At 38.7% G+C, this 18,357-nt stretch overlaps 1 protein-coding gene across 2 annotated transcripts in view; it reads left to right on the top strand.

Annotated features, from left to right (window-relative positions):
- The window catches only part of LOC107093738 (partitioning defective 3 homolog B-like), a 172,336-nt gene that overhangs the window by 30,126 nt on the left and 123,853 nt on the right, over positions 1 to 18,357 (top strand). For both annotated transcript variants that reach the window (XM_015388979.1, XM_015388980.1), the window contains exons 3-4: positions 7,754 to 7,931; positions 17,309 to 17,418. In XM_015388979.1, the coding sequence (XP_015244465.1) occupies positions 7,754 to 7,931; positions 17,309 to 17,418 (288 nt within the window). The remainder of the gene's footprint in view (positions 1 to 7,753; positions 7,932 to 17,308; positions 17,419 to 18,357) is intronic.

Genomic DNA, 18,357 nt, shown 5'->3' on the forward strand with positions numbered 1-18,357 from the left:
GCCAACCATTAATGTATTTTATTTGTTCATTTTTTTTTTTTTTATAATCGATTCTTGCCTTCAAGAATCGATGCAGTAGATCACAAAAATTAGAATCGCGATGCATCGTCATTACGATTATTTTGCACACCCTTATTGTCATTAGTCCATAGATTCATGCTTCCTCCACTCTGCATTATTGTGGGAATGGTTTTCTTTTTAATTTTGTTGAGAAATGTAGCTCAGATTTATTAGACTGTAATATTTTTTCCATAATTTCTTGATGTTTGACCCAAGTCCAGGTGTCCCTCCTGCTTTGTCCTCTTTCACTCTCTAGTTTACATTTGGGTCTTTTCAAATGATTCTTAACTTTACAGCTTGAACTAAAACATGTAATTTCCTCTAAAGCATCACATCTGTAAAATCAGATGTTTTTATTTTTCTACCATAAGTTTTAAAGCTGTGTTTGATAAGAATGTGGATGTTTAGAATTCATCAAGGAACTGCAGCTCTAAACACCAACTACGATCACTAATTACAATTAGCTGAAAGTTCGATTTTTAAAGTGCAGATACCCGCCTGCTCCTCGCTCTCATCTATTGGTATTTCTAATATATACTGATGGACGTCAGGAGCCAAATTTTCTCCCAGTCTGGATAAAGACTTTCCACCCCATCTCTTTTCTCGCGCTGTCACTATTCATCACACTTTGCATCCATGGAGAAACACATTCTCTACACATCCTGTTGAACAGCATCTGATTCATCGGCAGAGAGGGAAAGTGCTGCTGTTGCAAACACGTTCAGCTTTCAGGAGGTTTCACAGCTCTGTAGCTTAAAGTCCTGAAAAACAAGACACCAGATGCAGAAACGTGCAGTTATTTAGTGAAAGATTTAGCTTTCAGACCTTTTAATATCTTCTGAACATGAGGTCATGTCGTTGCACTTTTCCTCCTTGCAGTCTTTTGTATTTTTCTGATTAAGATTTTTTTTTTTAAAGTGATAGATGAACCACTGTCCTCAGAGCTATCAGTAAATATGAGTTGTGTGAGCAGTATTTGGGTTAGCATTCTTCTGCCAGGATGCTGTGCTCTCCTTCTGAATTATGCATCTGTTGTTCAGAGAAAGAAATGAAGAATATTGTGAGATGAAGAAAACAGAGGGGAAGGGGGAGGCAGTCGCAAGATAAATGACAACAGCAAAAAAAAAAAAAAGCATCTCAATAGATTTAGGGCAGAGAAACGCACACAGAGAAGAACACACTCAGTCAGCAGTGCTGGTAGATGCCGATGAGAGAGGAGAAGAAAAATGGGTTGATTAGTACCAGCGGATGGAACAGGGAAGTGTGTATGTTTGTTTGTGCTGCTGCATGTGTGTGATGCTCATGTAAAGGTTAAGAGACTTGAGTGTGTGCAGTTACATTTGACTAAAGCAAGGGGGCACTGTTCCTCCTCTTCACGTTAACAGTTTTTGCAGGTTGGTAACCTAAAGCTGTTGTTTCTTTTGATAACATCCCACCCTGCATGTCTGTTCCATGCAGGTCTGTCTGCATCTCACTCATGTATTTATTCACATCACTAACATGAACCACTCAGCTGTCGAGTCGGTGCCTGAAAGTCGTATACGTTTATTTCTTATTCATAAAATCACAATTGATGTGTCATGATGATCCTATTTATGGAAAAAAGCATACATTTTTTATTTTTATTTTATTTGATGCCTTTTGTCATCATTTAGATTTTACTTTAATCCAAAAACATGAATATATTTTCTTTTTAAACTTGCAACACCTGTCTCTTAAATGCTGGTTGTCAAATAGAACCTCCTCACCTGAAGTGAACTATTCAGAGTCCCCTAATTTTGCTACAAAATGATGATGTTTGTGTGAACCAAGCATATGCTCCACACAGTGATGAAACACTGGGCTAACGAGTATAGTCCAACCTAAAGGTCAGAATGCTTTGCAGCAGGTGGCGAATGTGCCTCTTTACAAACGTAGTGTTAATAAAGTACATGATATTGCAGCTAGGTCTGTCTACATCTCACTCATGTATTTATTCACATCACTAACATAAACCACAGTCTTCAGACTGCAAGTTTTGTCATTTTCTGGCTCTAATTTGCTCCTGTTAGTAAAATCTTTTAACTTGGTATTATGTTGGATTTTTACTTTTATTTATTTGGTAGTTTCATCAGTGCTGGACCTTTCTATGGATTAGTTCGATCTTTTTTAACACCGTTCACTGTTAAATACATCCAGATCACTTTTAGCTAAACAGTGAAGAATATCTCTCTGCATTTATGTGTTATCAGTCCTCTTCGTCTTAATTTTCTTCGTCTTTTGTGTTGTTTATTTTCCCTTTTTTTTTCTTTCTAAATCACTTTGTTGCATCAAATTCAAGATTTTGTAGTACATGTATCTGGATGCTATCCGTTGGGCGTAATATGTACCTCTTGATGCACTGATTTTTGGTTTGGTTCAATTGGAGCTCTTTGAGTATCAGTACAAGAACATAGAGCTAATAGGTAACTGATGCTGGTGCTGGCATACATGCATATCTACAATGTTGTGCCAGTTCATAATTAAAAAGAATGAGCTCAATATTCAGTTCACGCAGATGAAAATGTACTAGTTCACATTCATAGTTCCCTTTTTCAAAATAGGAACCAAGTTCACAAACCTATAAATGAACTAGTTCAAGTTCATTTGGTAAATTAAGCCACAATTCTACACAATAGAACCTTGTATTTAACCCTTAAAATATGTGATCATAATACATAGAAAGAAATGGAAAAACTCGTTGCAGTCAAGCTATACTGTATGTGCAGTAAAGCCTTTATTTAGCCAAATTACACAGAACTTTGGAAACATACAGGTACATTCAGGTTCTGCTGAAAAGTTCTTGATCAAAAATGATTTATGTTCCTCTTTCAGTAGAAGATATTTCCTAAGATAGCTCTGATGCTTTAACTCACTGTGGCGCTTTAAATTTGAAGTGCACGTGGTTGACGTACAGACTTGTTAAGTCACAGTGGGCACAGTTTTTTTTTTTTTTTTCTGTCCGAGTCTTCTTTGTTAGTTCAGAAAACTCTGCCAAGCTCCCAGCAAAACTGCCATCAGAAATACCAGATGAGTCTGACTCAGACAGACTAGCACTAGCAGGAGACACGCTGGTCGGCCATGTTGTTTGCCATAATAGGTACTGTAAAACCTGACATTATCCAGTCAAAAGTGTTTTTATTAACTGAACATGAGCGGGAGCTGTGTGTGCTGCTTATTATTCTCAGAGTAAGCATCGCTTTCGTTTATGCTCATTACTTCAAAACTGATCCATTCAGTTCACCTTTCATTACGCGTTCATGCACAACTCTGCATATATGTGTATGTCGGTATGTATGTAGGTAGGTAGGTAAGTAGGTAGTACTTTTAAAATGAAGAACTGTCAACGAATAACACTGTAGCATGATGGCGCTCCAAGGCAACGGCCAAGAGCAGCTCCTCTCGACAAATTTCACAAATATGTCACTTAAAACTACACATTAAACCCATATCTATGATGGCCAACGCCTGCTTGAGCTATGGTCACAAAATGTTTTTAAATACTGACATTTTTGACCATTTAAAAAGCTGTGGAACGCTATGGACTGATGAAACTCCTCTCAGACTGTTCCAAGGCAATCTTCAGCATCTAGAGGGGAAAGCACAGCCCTCTGTAGGTGAAAATGAGGAGAGCACCCTAGATGCTTCCCTGCTGAAACATCCCCAGCTGGCTCCTCCTGGCCCCCTCCGGCTTCCACACCTTCTCCAGCATCCTCTGTCTGCCTCTGCAACTCTTGGGGCTACCACCCTCACATCATCGTCATCATCGTCCTCTTCCTACCCTGAGCCAGGAGAAGCGAGTGCTTCAGGAGCTGGAGGCAGTAGTAGCAGCTCAACAACAACTCCTGCTTACCTTATCAAGGCGGCACTTTAAAAAATGAAATTGTCTAGAGAGCTGTTCTAAACAAAATGTATCTTTGTTTACACATGTATACAAAATGACAAAATAAATCTAAGCATTTTATAGCTAACTGTATGAATAATGCCGTCTTTGTTAAATGTAATTAAATCAATTACTCAACAATTTACCAATGTATGAGAAGTTTCAGCAATAAGTTGTACATAATTTTGGATAGAAAGTAATAGTTAAAATATATGAAGAGATGTTTGACGTATATCTGGTCTGATCAGTAGGTCCAACATTTAAATGGATTAAAAACCTTAACCTCTATCAGAGGACCTGTAGCATGTTTTCTCTTTTTTTTCTTCAAAGAAAAAACCTGATAGATGGTTGCCTAGCCCTACATTGATCAGTTTTTTCATATTATCTGGAGTTTTGTTCTCTTGAACCCTGAGGCCATATGAAACCTATAACTCTCTAGAATAAGAAAGCTAAGTTTTAAACAACAATATGTTAATATAAGTTTATTCCCTTTGGATGCTGCATATATTACAACATCTTATTTTGTATCCTGAGGCAATATATATATATATATAAAGGTGATAGTATACTTTGTCAGCCCCCATACTTTCAATCATTTTTAATGTATTTTATTGTAATTTTGGGGGCCATCCAGCACACAGAAACAGTCCTCACAGCTAGACTGATCACATGACAAAAACACACCGCGTCGTGACTAACAGAAGTTCATAACCTGGCTGTGTGTGGCAGGGTTCAGCTGTTTGTGTTTGACATGGAGCTTCAGCATGTGCTCGCTTCTGTTTGTTTATGAAAATGAGACAAAGGGGGGACATTATTCAGCTGCAGTAGACATGCAGTCTCCCTGGGTCCATATCGGTATCCCCCCATTGGACACAGTGGGGAAAATAAGGCAATTTGTTTCTGAAGAAACTAACCACAGTAAGGAAGAAATGAAAGAAGCATTTGTGTTAAGTAAACACACCATGAACCATGAAAGGTGTCGCTCTTCATACAGAGACACAGCATCCTCCAAGAGCGCACGTTGACGCGCGGCTGAAAGGACAACATTTCAAAGCACCATGTGTTTTAAATAAAAAAAGAAATAAGATCCCTATGCACATTTTTTGTTGGCATACAGACACACACATTATTGAGATGGATGACAGAAATGTTTGAACTGACATCAAACCTAAGACTTTTATTGGTAATATACAGTTTTCCTAGCTAGTAAAAATGAAGAACTGCAGACTTTCAATGCAGACTGTAGTTTTTCTCATTTCTAATCCAGCTTTTTTTTTACTATTTCTATTGTTTTTCCACTTTATATTTGTAGATTTAAGGTACCCCATCCAAATTAACAACAAAACACTACCCTCTTATCAAAAGTGTTCCTTTTTTCTGTATAAAACCATAAAACATCCTCCTCTCTATAATAGAATTAGCTTAATTTTATAAGTAACATTTTGTTAATGTCAGGTTATTCACTTTCAAAGTTCCTTTAATCACCTAGTTTAGTGAATTCTTCTCTTTAAAGTCTGTGTCGTGTTTCCCCCCTTTCTTGTTAGAAACCTGGATTATGCTTAATAGGATAACTGCGACAATCATTTTTTGTTATTTTTGCTATTTCCAAAGCCAATTCTATTTAGTATTCTTGATGTGTATATATACGCACAGGTCTAGTAGATGAAAGCAAGTGCTTCAGTCATGAACACATTGGTACAAAAGTGATCAAAAAGACGAATTGTATTCTTCTCTTTGACATCTCTGCCATGTTCGATTTTAAACCCAGTAGTTTTAATGGAAAACTTTCTTTTCTCTTAAACTACTAGTTTCAGCTGGTGGTATTTTTATGCTATATACAGATAGCTCAGATAGCTAAGGCCTCAGGGCATTCAATACAATTTGTTTTGGCTGTAACTTCCATATATACTTTATAGTGACCAACAAAATCTGGACTCTTAAATGGTTGGATAAAAAGTACTGATATCGAATGTGATTGCAATGGATCATTATTGGTAAATAGGAGTTGACTGCAATCATTGCAGGCTTCAGTTTAATCTCACTTTTTTAAGTTTAAAGTATAGAAAAAGTCCAAAACTTAAATGTGCTTTTAGATTTTTGTATCACACATAAAGAAGTTCATAGTTGTGAAGTAGAAGGAAATATGATCTAATATGACAATTATTACCAAAATACCCTTAGCTACAGTTCAATGCTTTAGAGGGCATAAATTCAAATTCATTGTTTTTTTGTTTTTTTTTTCAAAAATGCAAAAAAAGTTACTGAATAGGGAATTAGTTTTTCTTGGGTTATTTCATAATAACATATTTGTTTTAAAAATAAAGAAGTGCCACAGGCTGAGATAATTTTTTGCTACAGTAGGCATTGCATGTTATGTCGTCTGTAGATGTATTATTTTCTTTTTTGTTCAAGGCAAAAGGTATATTCAGTGGTTGGACCTTGAAGTGGCACAGATTAGCAGCACATAAGGTCCATTTGAACTTTGAAAGCATGCAGCATATGATTCATTTTGTTGATACTTAGTGTTTGAGTGATGAGCGAACGCAGCAGCGTAGCCTACATTAGCATCACTCCCTGCCTCTGTGAGCCATAAAAGAATAAGCCTGCAAAAAGCCGATGATCATTTCCCCTGCACGCATTAAAATAAGTTGCTGCTCCAAACAACCAAATCGTTTTTTTGTGGGAAGGTCACAGCTGCATCTATGCGCGCTCTCTCTCATCACGACACGCTTCGAGACGACTCCTTTGATTGATGCTGTCAGTGAGTTTGGAGAAGGAGACGGCGGCTCGGGAGGGAGTGCGATAAGCAGAGAAAGAGGAAGGCAGATAAAGAGGAGCGAAAGCTCAAGAAGCATCCATCAACTGGCACAATCAGATTGTTTTCCTGGCACTGCTTCTTTCTCTCCTTTGCATCCGCCAGCGCCTCAATTCCTCATCTGTCCCTCGGCACACTCTGATGCTAATGCCCGTACACACACGGATACAGTTGACGAATCTTCTGGGCAGGTGTCGAGAGGATATTGAGTCACGAGAGGTTTCAGGTGGGAGGTGGCATTGCGCCTTGATGGATGGTGCCCATCCCTCTACCTCCTCCATGCTCACTGTTTACACTCACACACATAGCTGCCACGTTTTGTTAATTGACGTCCTCAGCTCATCTGTTGTTTCGTTTTCATCCCTTGTTCCACTTGGGTTATTGCTTTTCATTAAGTGGTCATTTCCGTCGGCAGCCTCGGCTAATGAGAGCGCCGCGCCGCCACGCAACCATTCATCAAGGCGTGTAGCTGCAGTGGCACACAAACATTTCCCCCATCCTCCCGACCTGCCATCGTGTCCCCCTCTCAATTAGGGCAGTTTGTCGTTCTCCTGCCCTCATCCCCTGCTCCTTTCAGCCCAGTCTGTCTCTTCCCGTCCTCTCATTGTGGCCGCCGTGTCATTGTGTTTGACAGCCTCTCATTCTCTTGTCAGATCTCATTTGACTGTTAATTTCATACGTACACACCTCGCCACACGTTAATTCTAACAACCCACCCCATCTGCAGGATCTCTGCTAAGATTGTCCTCTTTGTTCACCAAACCTCTGTTTGTTTTTCTCATACTTGTAACCTGTCACATTTGGAGAATTAGCAAAAGAAGCTTGTTAGGTAGCTTTTTCTGAGGAGCCATATATGAAAGCCTTGTGGTGCTAATGGCTCTTTTCTTGGTCCTATATAATCAGATATAATGTCAGAAAAATACATTTTTCATTGGTAAATGTCACAGCAGAGCCCTTATGGTGTACATCTCTTCCAGTTGGTGGCCATTTTCGAAGAAGACCGACGTGGCGGCTCCGAGAGTCCCAGAGATTCCATATCCAACGGCTTCTCCAGCGACGGCGCTAGTCCCGAAGCCATGCACTACTATCCTCACCTGGAGTACGACGATCCCAACAGAGGGGAGATCGAGGTCAATGAGGCCATCCTCAAAGCAAGTATGTTGCATCGTTTTCTCACTTCAACACCCAATGATCTAAAGTGAAATCAACACTATGAGGTGTTGTATGAGAGTGAGAAAATATCTCGTGGTGAAATGTGTGGGTGCATGACTTAATACATTTAAGCTGCACAAGCTGTGAAAAGAGAATTTATTGCCTGTAACTCAATTGTGTGTGAAAACAGATGCAGTGTTGACGCAGCCTTCTCTCCTATCAGCCTCACTCAGCTTTTTTCCTCCCTTGTTTGCTCCTTTTCTAACACATAGCAGAAGCTGAGAATTACCAACAGAACAGGGTTCAGGTTTATATACGTATGAAAACTTTTATATAAAATCATAATTATAAATGGTATTAAAAAGTGGAGCTGAGGGAAAGATTTAATAAGAGGCGATCTGATCAGTGTTGAAGCCCTTTTATTCTCCCTGGTCCATCTGTTGACCGTAGTCAAACTGCACCACATGCACACACAGCTGCCCTTTGCCAAGCCTCACTGTGTGCCCACTCCCCCCCATGCCCCATCATCTGCCTCCGTTCCACTCAGACACCACACCCCCACTTTACTATTCAGCTTCCACCACCTGCTATAGCCTTTAACCTTGACCCGGGACGAACCCACTCGCCAGCAGCCCCACTCTGCTCGTCCCTGCATGGCTTCCACTCCTAACTAGATTATCTCCGTAGCCCGTTAGCATAACCAAGGTCCAGCCAAGCAGGAATGCACTGAATCTAGTCGCGCCATCCACACACATCCTTAACCCACCGGGACCTCACCCCCCAACCCACTCTTCAGCGCTGTTGAACCTTGACTAATTCAGTTATGATGTGACCCTGTGACGCCCCTCAAACAGAGCCAGGCTGACGCAATAAAAGCCGCTTTTGTCATAACGACATGCATGCGTGGGTTCGCAACACACACACATAGGCCAGCAAAATGATAGAAAGCTTGAGCTTCAGAGTTAAACAGCCATTACCACCCAAAACTGTCATTTATCCACTGAGGAGAACGTGTGGGCACAGAGACTTGAGTAAAAAACATTGCAGAGAGATGTTTTCTCTGGAGGATTTAGAATGTTTCTGTATTTTCATCTGTAAAAGTGTCTGTTTTGTGCCATGACTCCAGGATGTTTTTTTTCTTTATAATTATTTTTTGCAGGCTTGCAGATTGTTATGCTTGTAACTAGGGATGCACGATATTGGGATTTTGGCCGATATCCGATATGCCGATATTTTAAAACTCATGTAGCCGATAACCGATACCGATACCGATGTTAAAGCTGGACAAAAATAAGTAGTCATTGAAAATAGCAGTTTTGTTATCCATTTCTGACACTTTGAAAAATAATATACTCAAATATATTTTCATATGCTGATATCAAATAGATTTTTTAAAACGCGGTATCGATCTATTTTACTTTCAAAACCTTGTGAAATTTCATCGTTCTGTCACAAACTCTCGTGATATTTTGCAAATTCTTGTGAGATTTTGTTAGTAAAATAGATCGATACCACGTCAATATATCAACATATAAAAATATGGCAACGTTTCGTGAATTTTCGGGGGATTTCGTAGCATAACGATGACATATAGCAATATTTCATTAGTAAAAGAGATTGATATGGTGTTTTTAAATGGCAATATATCAGCATATGAAGATATTGTGATATTTTAATGTATCAATATTTTTTCCATCGTCTTTAGATGTTTTTAAGTCTGTAAAAAAAGTTTTTGAAGAAGAAGTAGTATTTTTTTTTTTTAGACTTTAGAAACTCAGAAGCTTATCAAATATCGGGTTAAATATCGGTGGGGTGGCCGATGTCCGATATTCAGTTTTAAGGCCGATACAGGCTGATACCGATAGGGGGGCGATTATATCGTGCACCCCTACTTGTAACTTTACATACGGAAGGAAATCTGACAAATGTTTATTCTTTGAGATAACTGTTCATCAAAAAACAGACCCTTTATGAATATCTTTGATCTTGGACCGAAACAATTGGATTAATTGTGATTTTCGGCTGAAATAATCGTCATCTAATTTAGTAATCGATTAGTCATTAACCGGTGTGTGAAGACTCTAAAATGTGTTTAGCTGACAGAGCAACCCACCTTGAGCAGCAATTGTAAATAAATAAAAAAAATATGTAAAGATTTTACATTCAAGATAAAAGCCAATATGCTCTGTCCAGAACTCCTTAAGTGGAAACATTTGAGTTTCACCTGGTTTAACTTAGTAAAAATTCTTCTTTAAAGAACCTTTTGGTAGCCAATTATTAATCGATTAATTGAAAAAAAATTTGCGAGATTAATCGATTTGCAAAATAATCGTTAGTTGCAGCTCTAATTTTATCAACATACAAAATGTTGTTAGGGAGAACTAAGCCTACCTATCCTCCTAAATGAGGTTCCAAACAAAGAAGCATGGCTGCGTCTCCATTATAGGGCAGCTGGTCAGAGTTGATGGAAAGATGGATGGAGCTAAATACAGAGCAGCTTTCGAAGAAGATCTGTTAGTGGCAACAAAAGACTTGAGGAAGGGGTGAAAGTTCACTTTTCAGTAAGAGAATGACTCCAAATGTGCAGCCGGAGGCATAATCAAAGCATATTATTGTCTAAACAGTCAAACTCCAGACCTAGATCCAGCTGAGAAGCTGCTCTTTCCGTTCTAACCTGTTGAGCTAACAAGTAAAATGTATCCGTCTATTGTTTTGTCCTCTAAAAATGTCAACAGATTTTTAACTTTTAAAAATGTAACCTTTTAACTGAGTAAACAGTCAGTCGCATTACGGATGTTATCATGAAACAATACAAGCCTCTGTTATAGTAATGTCAACATAGTAGACGTGAACTTTTACTTTAGTGGCTATTGATAAACATGCAGTTTGACTTCTTACTATCTAAGGCTTATTCCTCCTAATATAACACTACACTAAATCTTTAACACATCTGTATTATTATGCTGTTTGATTGTTGTTTTTCGTTCTATAAAATATTAAAGTCTGGTTATAGAGTGCATGTAATGCCAGTGGGTGGTGGACAGAAGCAGAAGCAATCCAGTAATCAGTCAGGCATCAAAGTGTTTGTGTGCCAGGTTGGACGAGCTGTTTGAACAGGCCGATTGGACCTCACACTTGCCCCTGCGGGATGATTAGTCCTGCATTGATCCACTGCTGCACACACACACTTACACTTCTAGGAAGTGAGCGCTTATCGCATCATCCCATGAGCAGCCTGAGCTGGGGCTGCCTAATCGATTGCCAGAAAAACAAGACCAACCCAGCCCAATCATGAAAGCACAGCGACACACTCAAACGGACACGTGAAAACAAGCAAATCGTCGTCTGTTTGCTGTACATCTACATGTATCGGATGCCTGCTTGCTCATGCAAAATAAACAATAAACACAATCGCCGGTTAATGTGGTGACTCATGCACACAAATCTGAAACGTGGTATATTTTTGTTCTCATGCTTCCCTGCTGGTAAATTTATTCTGTAGGGATGTGCAACTTTTCTACTTCTGAAGAGGAAAAGAAGTCCTTAAAATAAACTGCTGTCCTCAAAACGGGGAGACATAAGTCACTCAGAAACTCAGCACTGCAGGGGAAGAGAGAGGAGGAGAGAGCGGCAAAGAAGGTGAACATAAACATTGAAAAGTTTACAAGGTCTCCTCACTTCCTAGTTTATTTACACAGATCTCCGAAAAAAAAAGATAACGGGGGAACATTACAAGGGTGTGCTTCTGTGGGTTATTGTTTCCTGGCCTTGAAGTGGGCACAGAGGTGGGATTTACAGGGTGGGGTCTGACTGTGGCTTGTCTTATTATAGAAGCACACTACTGTCAAAGGACGGATCCTGAAATAACTTCTGGGTTTTACTTTTAGGTTTCTGCTCAGCCCCATCATCAAGAGGGGTGGTTATTTATTCTGCCGGCATTACTGCATCAGTTCTTATCCCAAAGGCTGCAGATTTTCATTCAAGACTGACTTTTGAATTCTGCCTCTCTTAAAAACCTACGTATTAGGATCTTTGGATGTCAATTGCGCTGTGAAAAACTGTTATCCATCTATTTTTCATCCATTATCTATCTGCCTATTCCTTCCTCTTGCCTTTCCACCCATTTCATAAAGTCTAAATATCGTAAAAGAAAAATAAAGAAAAATAAAATGTATTCATTGAATGTATAAAAAATATTTTTGACATGAAGGATGTTTAGATGCACTGGATATGGTTAAAAGTTTTCCTGTTTTGGCACCATATATAGCACACTCGTAGACAAAAAGGTTGCCTTTGCCAGTTTGCACACTTTGGGATGCATGAAAACGAACATGGCAAGAGAACCTGCCGACTGTTCCATAAACTTTCGTCGGTAATGGGTTGCTTTTAGTGCCAAATTACACAGCAGAGGGAGACTGAAGAATCAGAACCATATAAGCAGATGCACTAATAATTTTATAATCTATGAGGATCAAGTTTACCACCAGAAAGGCGAAAACCCATCTGCCACCATTTTTAATTAACCGCTTTGCCCAAAACTGGAGGGGTTTTGTTTTAAACTACTTTTCCTAAAGAATTACTCATCATTTTAAACATGGCCTAAATATTCGTCTTAAATTAATAACTGATGGGAGTGTTTTAAAAATATTTCTCACGGAATTATTTGTGGGTTTAGTTTTTTTGTGATTCATAAAATAAAAACAACACCCAGTTTGGTTAATTAAGTTACAACAGTTTAATGACTAAACCCTTTCTCCTAATAAAGTCCCTTGTCATTTAAATCTATTTCTACATATAGCCCTGCGGTTCTAGGAAGATATAAGGTAGGGCTGCAACTAACGACTATTTTGCAAATCGATTAATTTGTTGATTTATTTTTTTCAATTAATCGATTGATAATCAGATCGCCAAAAGGTCCCTTAAAGAAGACTTTTTACAAAATTAAACCTGGTGAAACTAAACATTCCCAATTAAGGAGTTCTGGATAGAGCATATTGACTGACGAAATTTGAATCCAAAATGTTTGAATATTTTATTTTATTTTGTTTTTATTTTTACAATTTTTGTACAATTACTGCTCTAACTACTCTGTCAGCTAAAGACAAGTTTTGGAGTGTCTATACAGCAGTTAACTATTGATCGATTACTAAATTTGTTGACGATAATTTCAATATTGGACTAATCACGATTAATCTAATTGTTTTAGCCACAATATATGGTCATCGTAAAGCCAGTTATTAGGTAGCTACTATTTATACTTGCTTTTTGTTTAGTTGGTCGCAGTCTAACACTATGCCACTAGATGTCATTAAAGATGACACATCATTATAATTTTCTACCACTTTACTTTGTGTTTTGTAAAACTCATGACCATAATTTCTCAAATAAGGCGTCCCTGATTTAGTTTGCAGTGTTTCGGTGCCAAGTCATGTGCAGCAACAATCTATAGCTTCAGGCAACCATGCTGTGGCAGTTTAAGAAAAAGATCTTTTAAAGAATGTTTTCAGTCACTTTTCATTACGAATACCTTCAAAACGATGTTATTTATGGCCTTCTAAACGGTGGCTGCGCTAAAAGAGTCGTATGTCACTCTCATCAATATCCCTGGCCCTTAGTGGCACCGCTTATGCTGTCTGAGGCCAGCACAGGTCAAAGGCCAATGCTGGTAACCCTCAGGTTCCTTCACATGGCTGGACTGGTGCTCCGGGACTCTTTAAGTAGTGGGAGGATTAATGGGGCCCGATCTGACTTTGTGGATAAACGAGGGAGGATTTATGAGGCTGACGCCTGGGTAATGGACCCTGACTGTGACCATGGAGTGGCCTCGGCCACTCCACAAAGTCGTATCATTGACTTTGTATTGAAGAACAACAGCGTGAGTGGGTGGTTCATGGATAAGGGTTCTCAGTAAGGCAGTCTATTTGTAGAGCTCATTTAGAAAATCCATAACAGCCACTTTGGATAAACGTTCATCATTCAGTATCTGGAAAATTTCCTGGGCCCAGTAAGTTAAGGTGCTGCCCAGTTATCCTTGCAGCTGTTAAAGGGCTTTTGGTTAGTTATTTGATGATCGCTGTTGAAAAGATAGTTGTTACCTTTTTCTATACTATACATTTCTCTTTCACAAGGTTCCTGACATTCATTCACACATTCTGACTATTAACAAGACCCAACTTCATTTTAAAAGAAAATGAAGTAAACTGTGAAATAAGATCTACAAGAAAAAGGAAAGCAGTATGGGAACACCATAAAATTCAGCTAAAATTAACTAATATATAAAATAGAAAAAAAACAATAAACATCTTGATCTCAAAAGATTTTCAAGTTACAGGTTAGATGGCATCTTTTCTGTAAGTTAGAAAGGATGCCTGGTCTGTGCTCTGATTGACAGACTGACAGCAGCAATGACTGCAACACAAAGATTGAGAGGAATGTACAGTAATGATAGTTTTTTGATGTAGGGGTCATATGAGGTGGAGGAATTTTCTCCACTGTCTTCATTGGAGATAGGTTGAAGGAAGTTAGGGTTGTACAAATCTAGAGGCTGCCAGGGGCAACCAGAGGGATCTGACCAAAGACTGGAAACTGTTTCTATGTGTTTCATTAGTTTTGCGTGTTTTAGATTAGTGGTTCTCAACCTTTTTTGACTTGGATACCCCTTTTTTATTGTATCATGAGTACCCCCCCTAGTCAAAAATATTGACGATTGTCCAAAAGTGGAACATACAATGAAATAAAAACTATTTTACCTAATCTTTTAATTTGAGCATTTAATTCTTAGTCATTTTATGATTTCTATCTGAAAAAAACAACAAAAGCAACATAAATATGTTGCCTGGAAGTAGGTATCGAAATCAATACAAAATAAAATCATACTATAAACCTTTATTTATGAAACTGGTGCTCTTCTGAGTATGTCCCTTGTAATCACATTTAAACTCGATGAATTGGGAAAAAGATACAGAGCAAAAATAATAGTCAGACTGACTTAATTAGTTTTAGTTTGTTTTCATCAAGACACCTGAGCTGCTTTGATGAGCTCCTATAGCTCTGTGTGAAAACGGCTGATTTCAGGCTGTTCTCTACATCCAGTCTGTTCTTCTGCTTGGTTTAGATGTTTGTCACAGCTGAAGGTGAACTCAAACATATAAGAAAAACTTTTAGATGATAGTTATCTCTAGATTAGAGGAAACTATAGAACCTATGATCTGTATCTAGACTCGCTCCAACTCCCTATGGGCCCTGTTGGAGACGGACACGCTTTAATACCCACAGCAGCAGAGCTACTCATATAAGTTTTTCTGGGTGCTTGGTTAAAAAAGCCCTTTGCCCATAGAAAAACATGTGGTGTTTAGTCTGAAGTCTGCTTTGACACCCCCAATGATTAAAGGAGTGAAAATAACCAACGAGATCCATAAATAGAGGAAACATAATTGAAGCAAGCTTCCAGAAAGTTTAGGTCGTAGCCAGAGGTTCGTTGAGTCACTTCTAGAAGAAAATGTTCTTTTAAGAGTAGTTTTACTTTACCATACCTTTCACTTTTACTTAATAGTCTTACAAGGTATCACCACTCCTACTTGGGTAAAATTAATGGTTATTCTTCTTTTCATAGATTAGGTGAAAATGCAGTAAACAACAGTTATTGTCATTGAAGAAGTTCTTTACCCTGTTAGGACTGGTTTTACAACTTCATGTTAAAAAATCAATAAATACATTTGCAAAGATGTTTCTTCTGCTCAAATTTGTCTTTTATTTGCACCTAACTTTATGTCTATTAACGTCATTAATTCAGACATTGCATCCAGTTATTACTCAGTACCTGAGTCCAATTTTACCAGGTACTTATTTTACTCTTGATTAAAATCGATGATGGCTACTTTCTACTTTTACTTGAGTAAAGATGTATTACAGGACCGCTGCTCTTATTTGAGTAAAATTTTACTTTTCCAAACAAGATGAATTGTGGTGAGATTTGTGAATGCACACAAACTTCCCCCAAAACTGCATCTTGCCAGAAGCAAATAGATGCAATTTCCTGGAATACCCGCATCTGGCTCTAACTAACAACTTCTTGTCCCAGATCTACCGTACAACGAGCCAATGCATTGTTCAGTTCTTAATTTCTAGCTTAGTTTGTTTTTGTAAAACCAAATGCAAATGGCCATTTTAAGTTTAAATGAGTGATGTGAGCTGATTCCGAGACACAAAGATCGAGTATTTTAGTTAGCTATAAGGTAGTGAGTTAAGGCCACTGGCTGTGGCAACTAATCAAACAGGAAACAAATGATAGTTTCTGATAATTGGTGGGAAAAAAATGGTCATACAAGCTTTAACACAACATGAAATTGGCTAAACATGTGGTTCAGTTTGTTTGGAGCTGAAAGGATATTTGTGCTTGTGTCAGAAATGGTTGGAATGATCATTCTTCATCTGTCCTCCATCGCTAACCACAAACAGACGCTCACACACAAATGGTGACCCCTTTTAGTTGCTTCTCTCTGACCTGTTTTCCTTCTCCGCTCTCTTATTCTGACCACGTTAGACCAGGACCCTGTCGCTGACCCTCCAAAGAGAGATTGATTACAGGAAAAGAGGAGAATTCTGTTTGCTTTCCCTTTCTGTGTCTCAGTTTTCCTCTTTCACCGTCTCTCTGCTCTTTTCTTAGCTTTTTGTTTATCCCACACATCTTTTTTTTCCCCCCTCTCTCACCATCTTTATTTTTTCTCCTCTGTCAAGTAAAATTTGAAACACCCTGCTATAGATTTTTTCCCCCTCAAATACTAGCCTGCTCCCTTTGGGGTGGATAATAAAAGCAAGGCTCAGCACATGGGTCTAAATTACATTGCTTTGAGTTGTTTTATTGTGGATTCAGACCTGCCCATGTTCGCTCTCTTTCCGTCGGCTCTGGTTAGATGTGGAGAAGGGCTGTGGGCATTGGGCACAACACGATGCAGAATGAGTGTATACACTGTGGCAGGGGGTGCTGCTGAAACGACAGAGGAGCTTTGTGATTGTCTCTAGGGTGGAGTTATCCTAAAAATAATGTGACAAAGAAGGTTGCAGGTTTTAATCTGAACCAGTGTCATGCTGATCTAAGTTTTATGTCTGGTCCCCTTTTTTTTCTTCCTGTCATGCAACAAAAATTGTATTTTTTTCTAATTCTACTAAACCTAACTTCTAACTGAAGAGACAGCCTTTTCCCAATTAGCTTTAAACTGTTAATGCCGACTTGAGATATTCCTTTTTTTAGATTTGTAATGTTTTTTTTGTTTGTTATTGCCACTGCCAGATATTCTGTTTTATTTGAAAGTTTTTTGTTTTTTTTTTGCATCCCTCTAGCGTTGTGTCTTCATGTCTTAACGTCGACCCTTTCCTCACAGATACACCTTTGCTAGTGAGGAGCAGCAGCGACTCTGCTTTGGCTCCCCCTCAGGAGAAGACCCCCTCTCCTCCACCTGATGAAGAAAGCTACAAACCTCCTCCTGAGCCTGTAAGTATCTCTTTGGGATTGTCGCATAATGCCAATATAGACCAACATTCCAAATATAATTTTTTTTTTTTATTCCAGTTATTTTACCCGTTCTTTAAAGCAGGTATTATCAATCAACTTCAGCCATATGTTAATGGGAGCAACTAGGGATGTAACGATATTGACATTATCGCGCCATCGCGGTTGTCTTTCAAAGGTGTGTCCGTCAGGTGTCCGTCAAAAAGCAAGAGGATTAAACACAGTCCCGTGGAATAAATCATTAACTACATAGACCATGATCCTTTGCACTGCATTGTCATACCAACCGTTCTTAAGCCAATAGTGTTGCACGCGGATTGCACGCTGTCCACACAAGCTCGAAGCAAGCTAGCATGGCCGACAGCGATAGTTGTAAGGATGAAAACAACAACCCCGAAGTTGAGATGCTAGCCCCTGCAGCTTTTAAGTCAGATGTCTGGAAACGTTTTGGTTTCGCCGTGTCAAAAAACGCAAAAGGAGGGAAGGTGGTGGAAAGACAATGCAGGGCGGTATCCTATTCTGTCTTCATTAGCAAAGACCTACCTGTGTATACCCACTACCTCGGTGCCCAGTGAAAGGGTATTTTCAACAGCAGGGGATATTGTAAATGCCCAGCTGTCTCTTCTTCTCCCTTGCAATGTAGATCTTTTGATCTTTCTGATGAAAAACGTGAACATAAGCTAACTGATAGGTCAGTGTTTTTTTAAGAGGCTTTTTGACTGACTGTTTTATTTAAGTTTCAGTTATGTTCCTAAATACCAGATTTAAAAGGCTGCTTTTACTTGCCTTGCACATTTAAACCTGACTTAACTTGATATTTGTTTGCAGTTAAAGGGAATTCCCTATTTAGTTTACAATTGTTCTGGTTGCTTCTTAACTTGAACTTTGCACAGAAGAATCAACAGAATATTGATGTTCCTG

Source organism: Cyprinodon variegatus, unplaced genomic scaffold (genome assembly GCF_000732505.1).
Source record: "Cyprinodon variegatus isolate N-32 unplaced genomic scaffold, C_variegatus-1.0 Scaffold443, whole genome shotgun sequence".
NCBI classification, from domain to species: domain Eukaryota; kingdom Metazoa; phylum Chordata; class Actinopteri; order Cyprinodontiformes; family Cyprinodontidae; genus Cyprinodon; species Cyprinodon variegatus.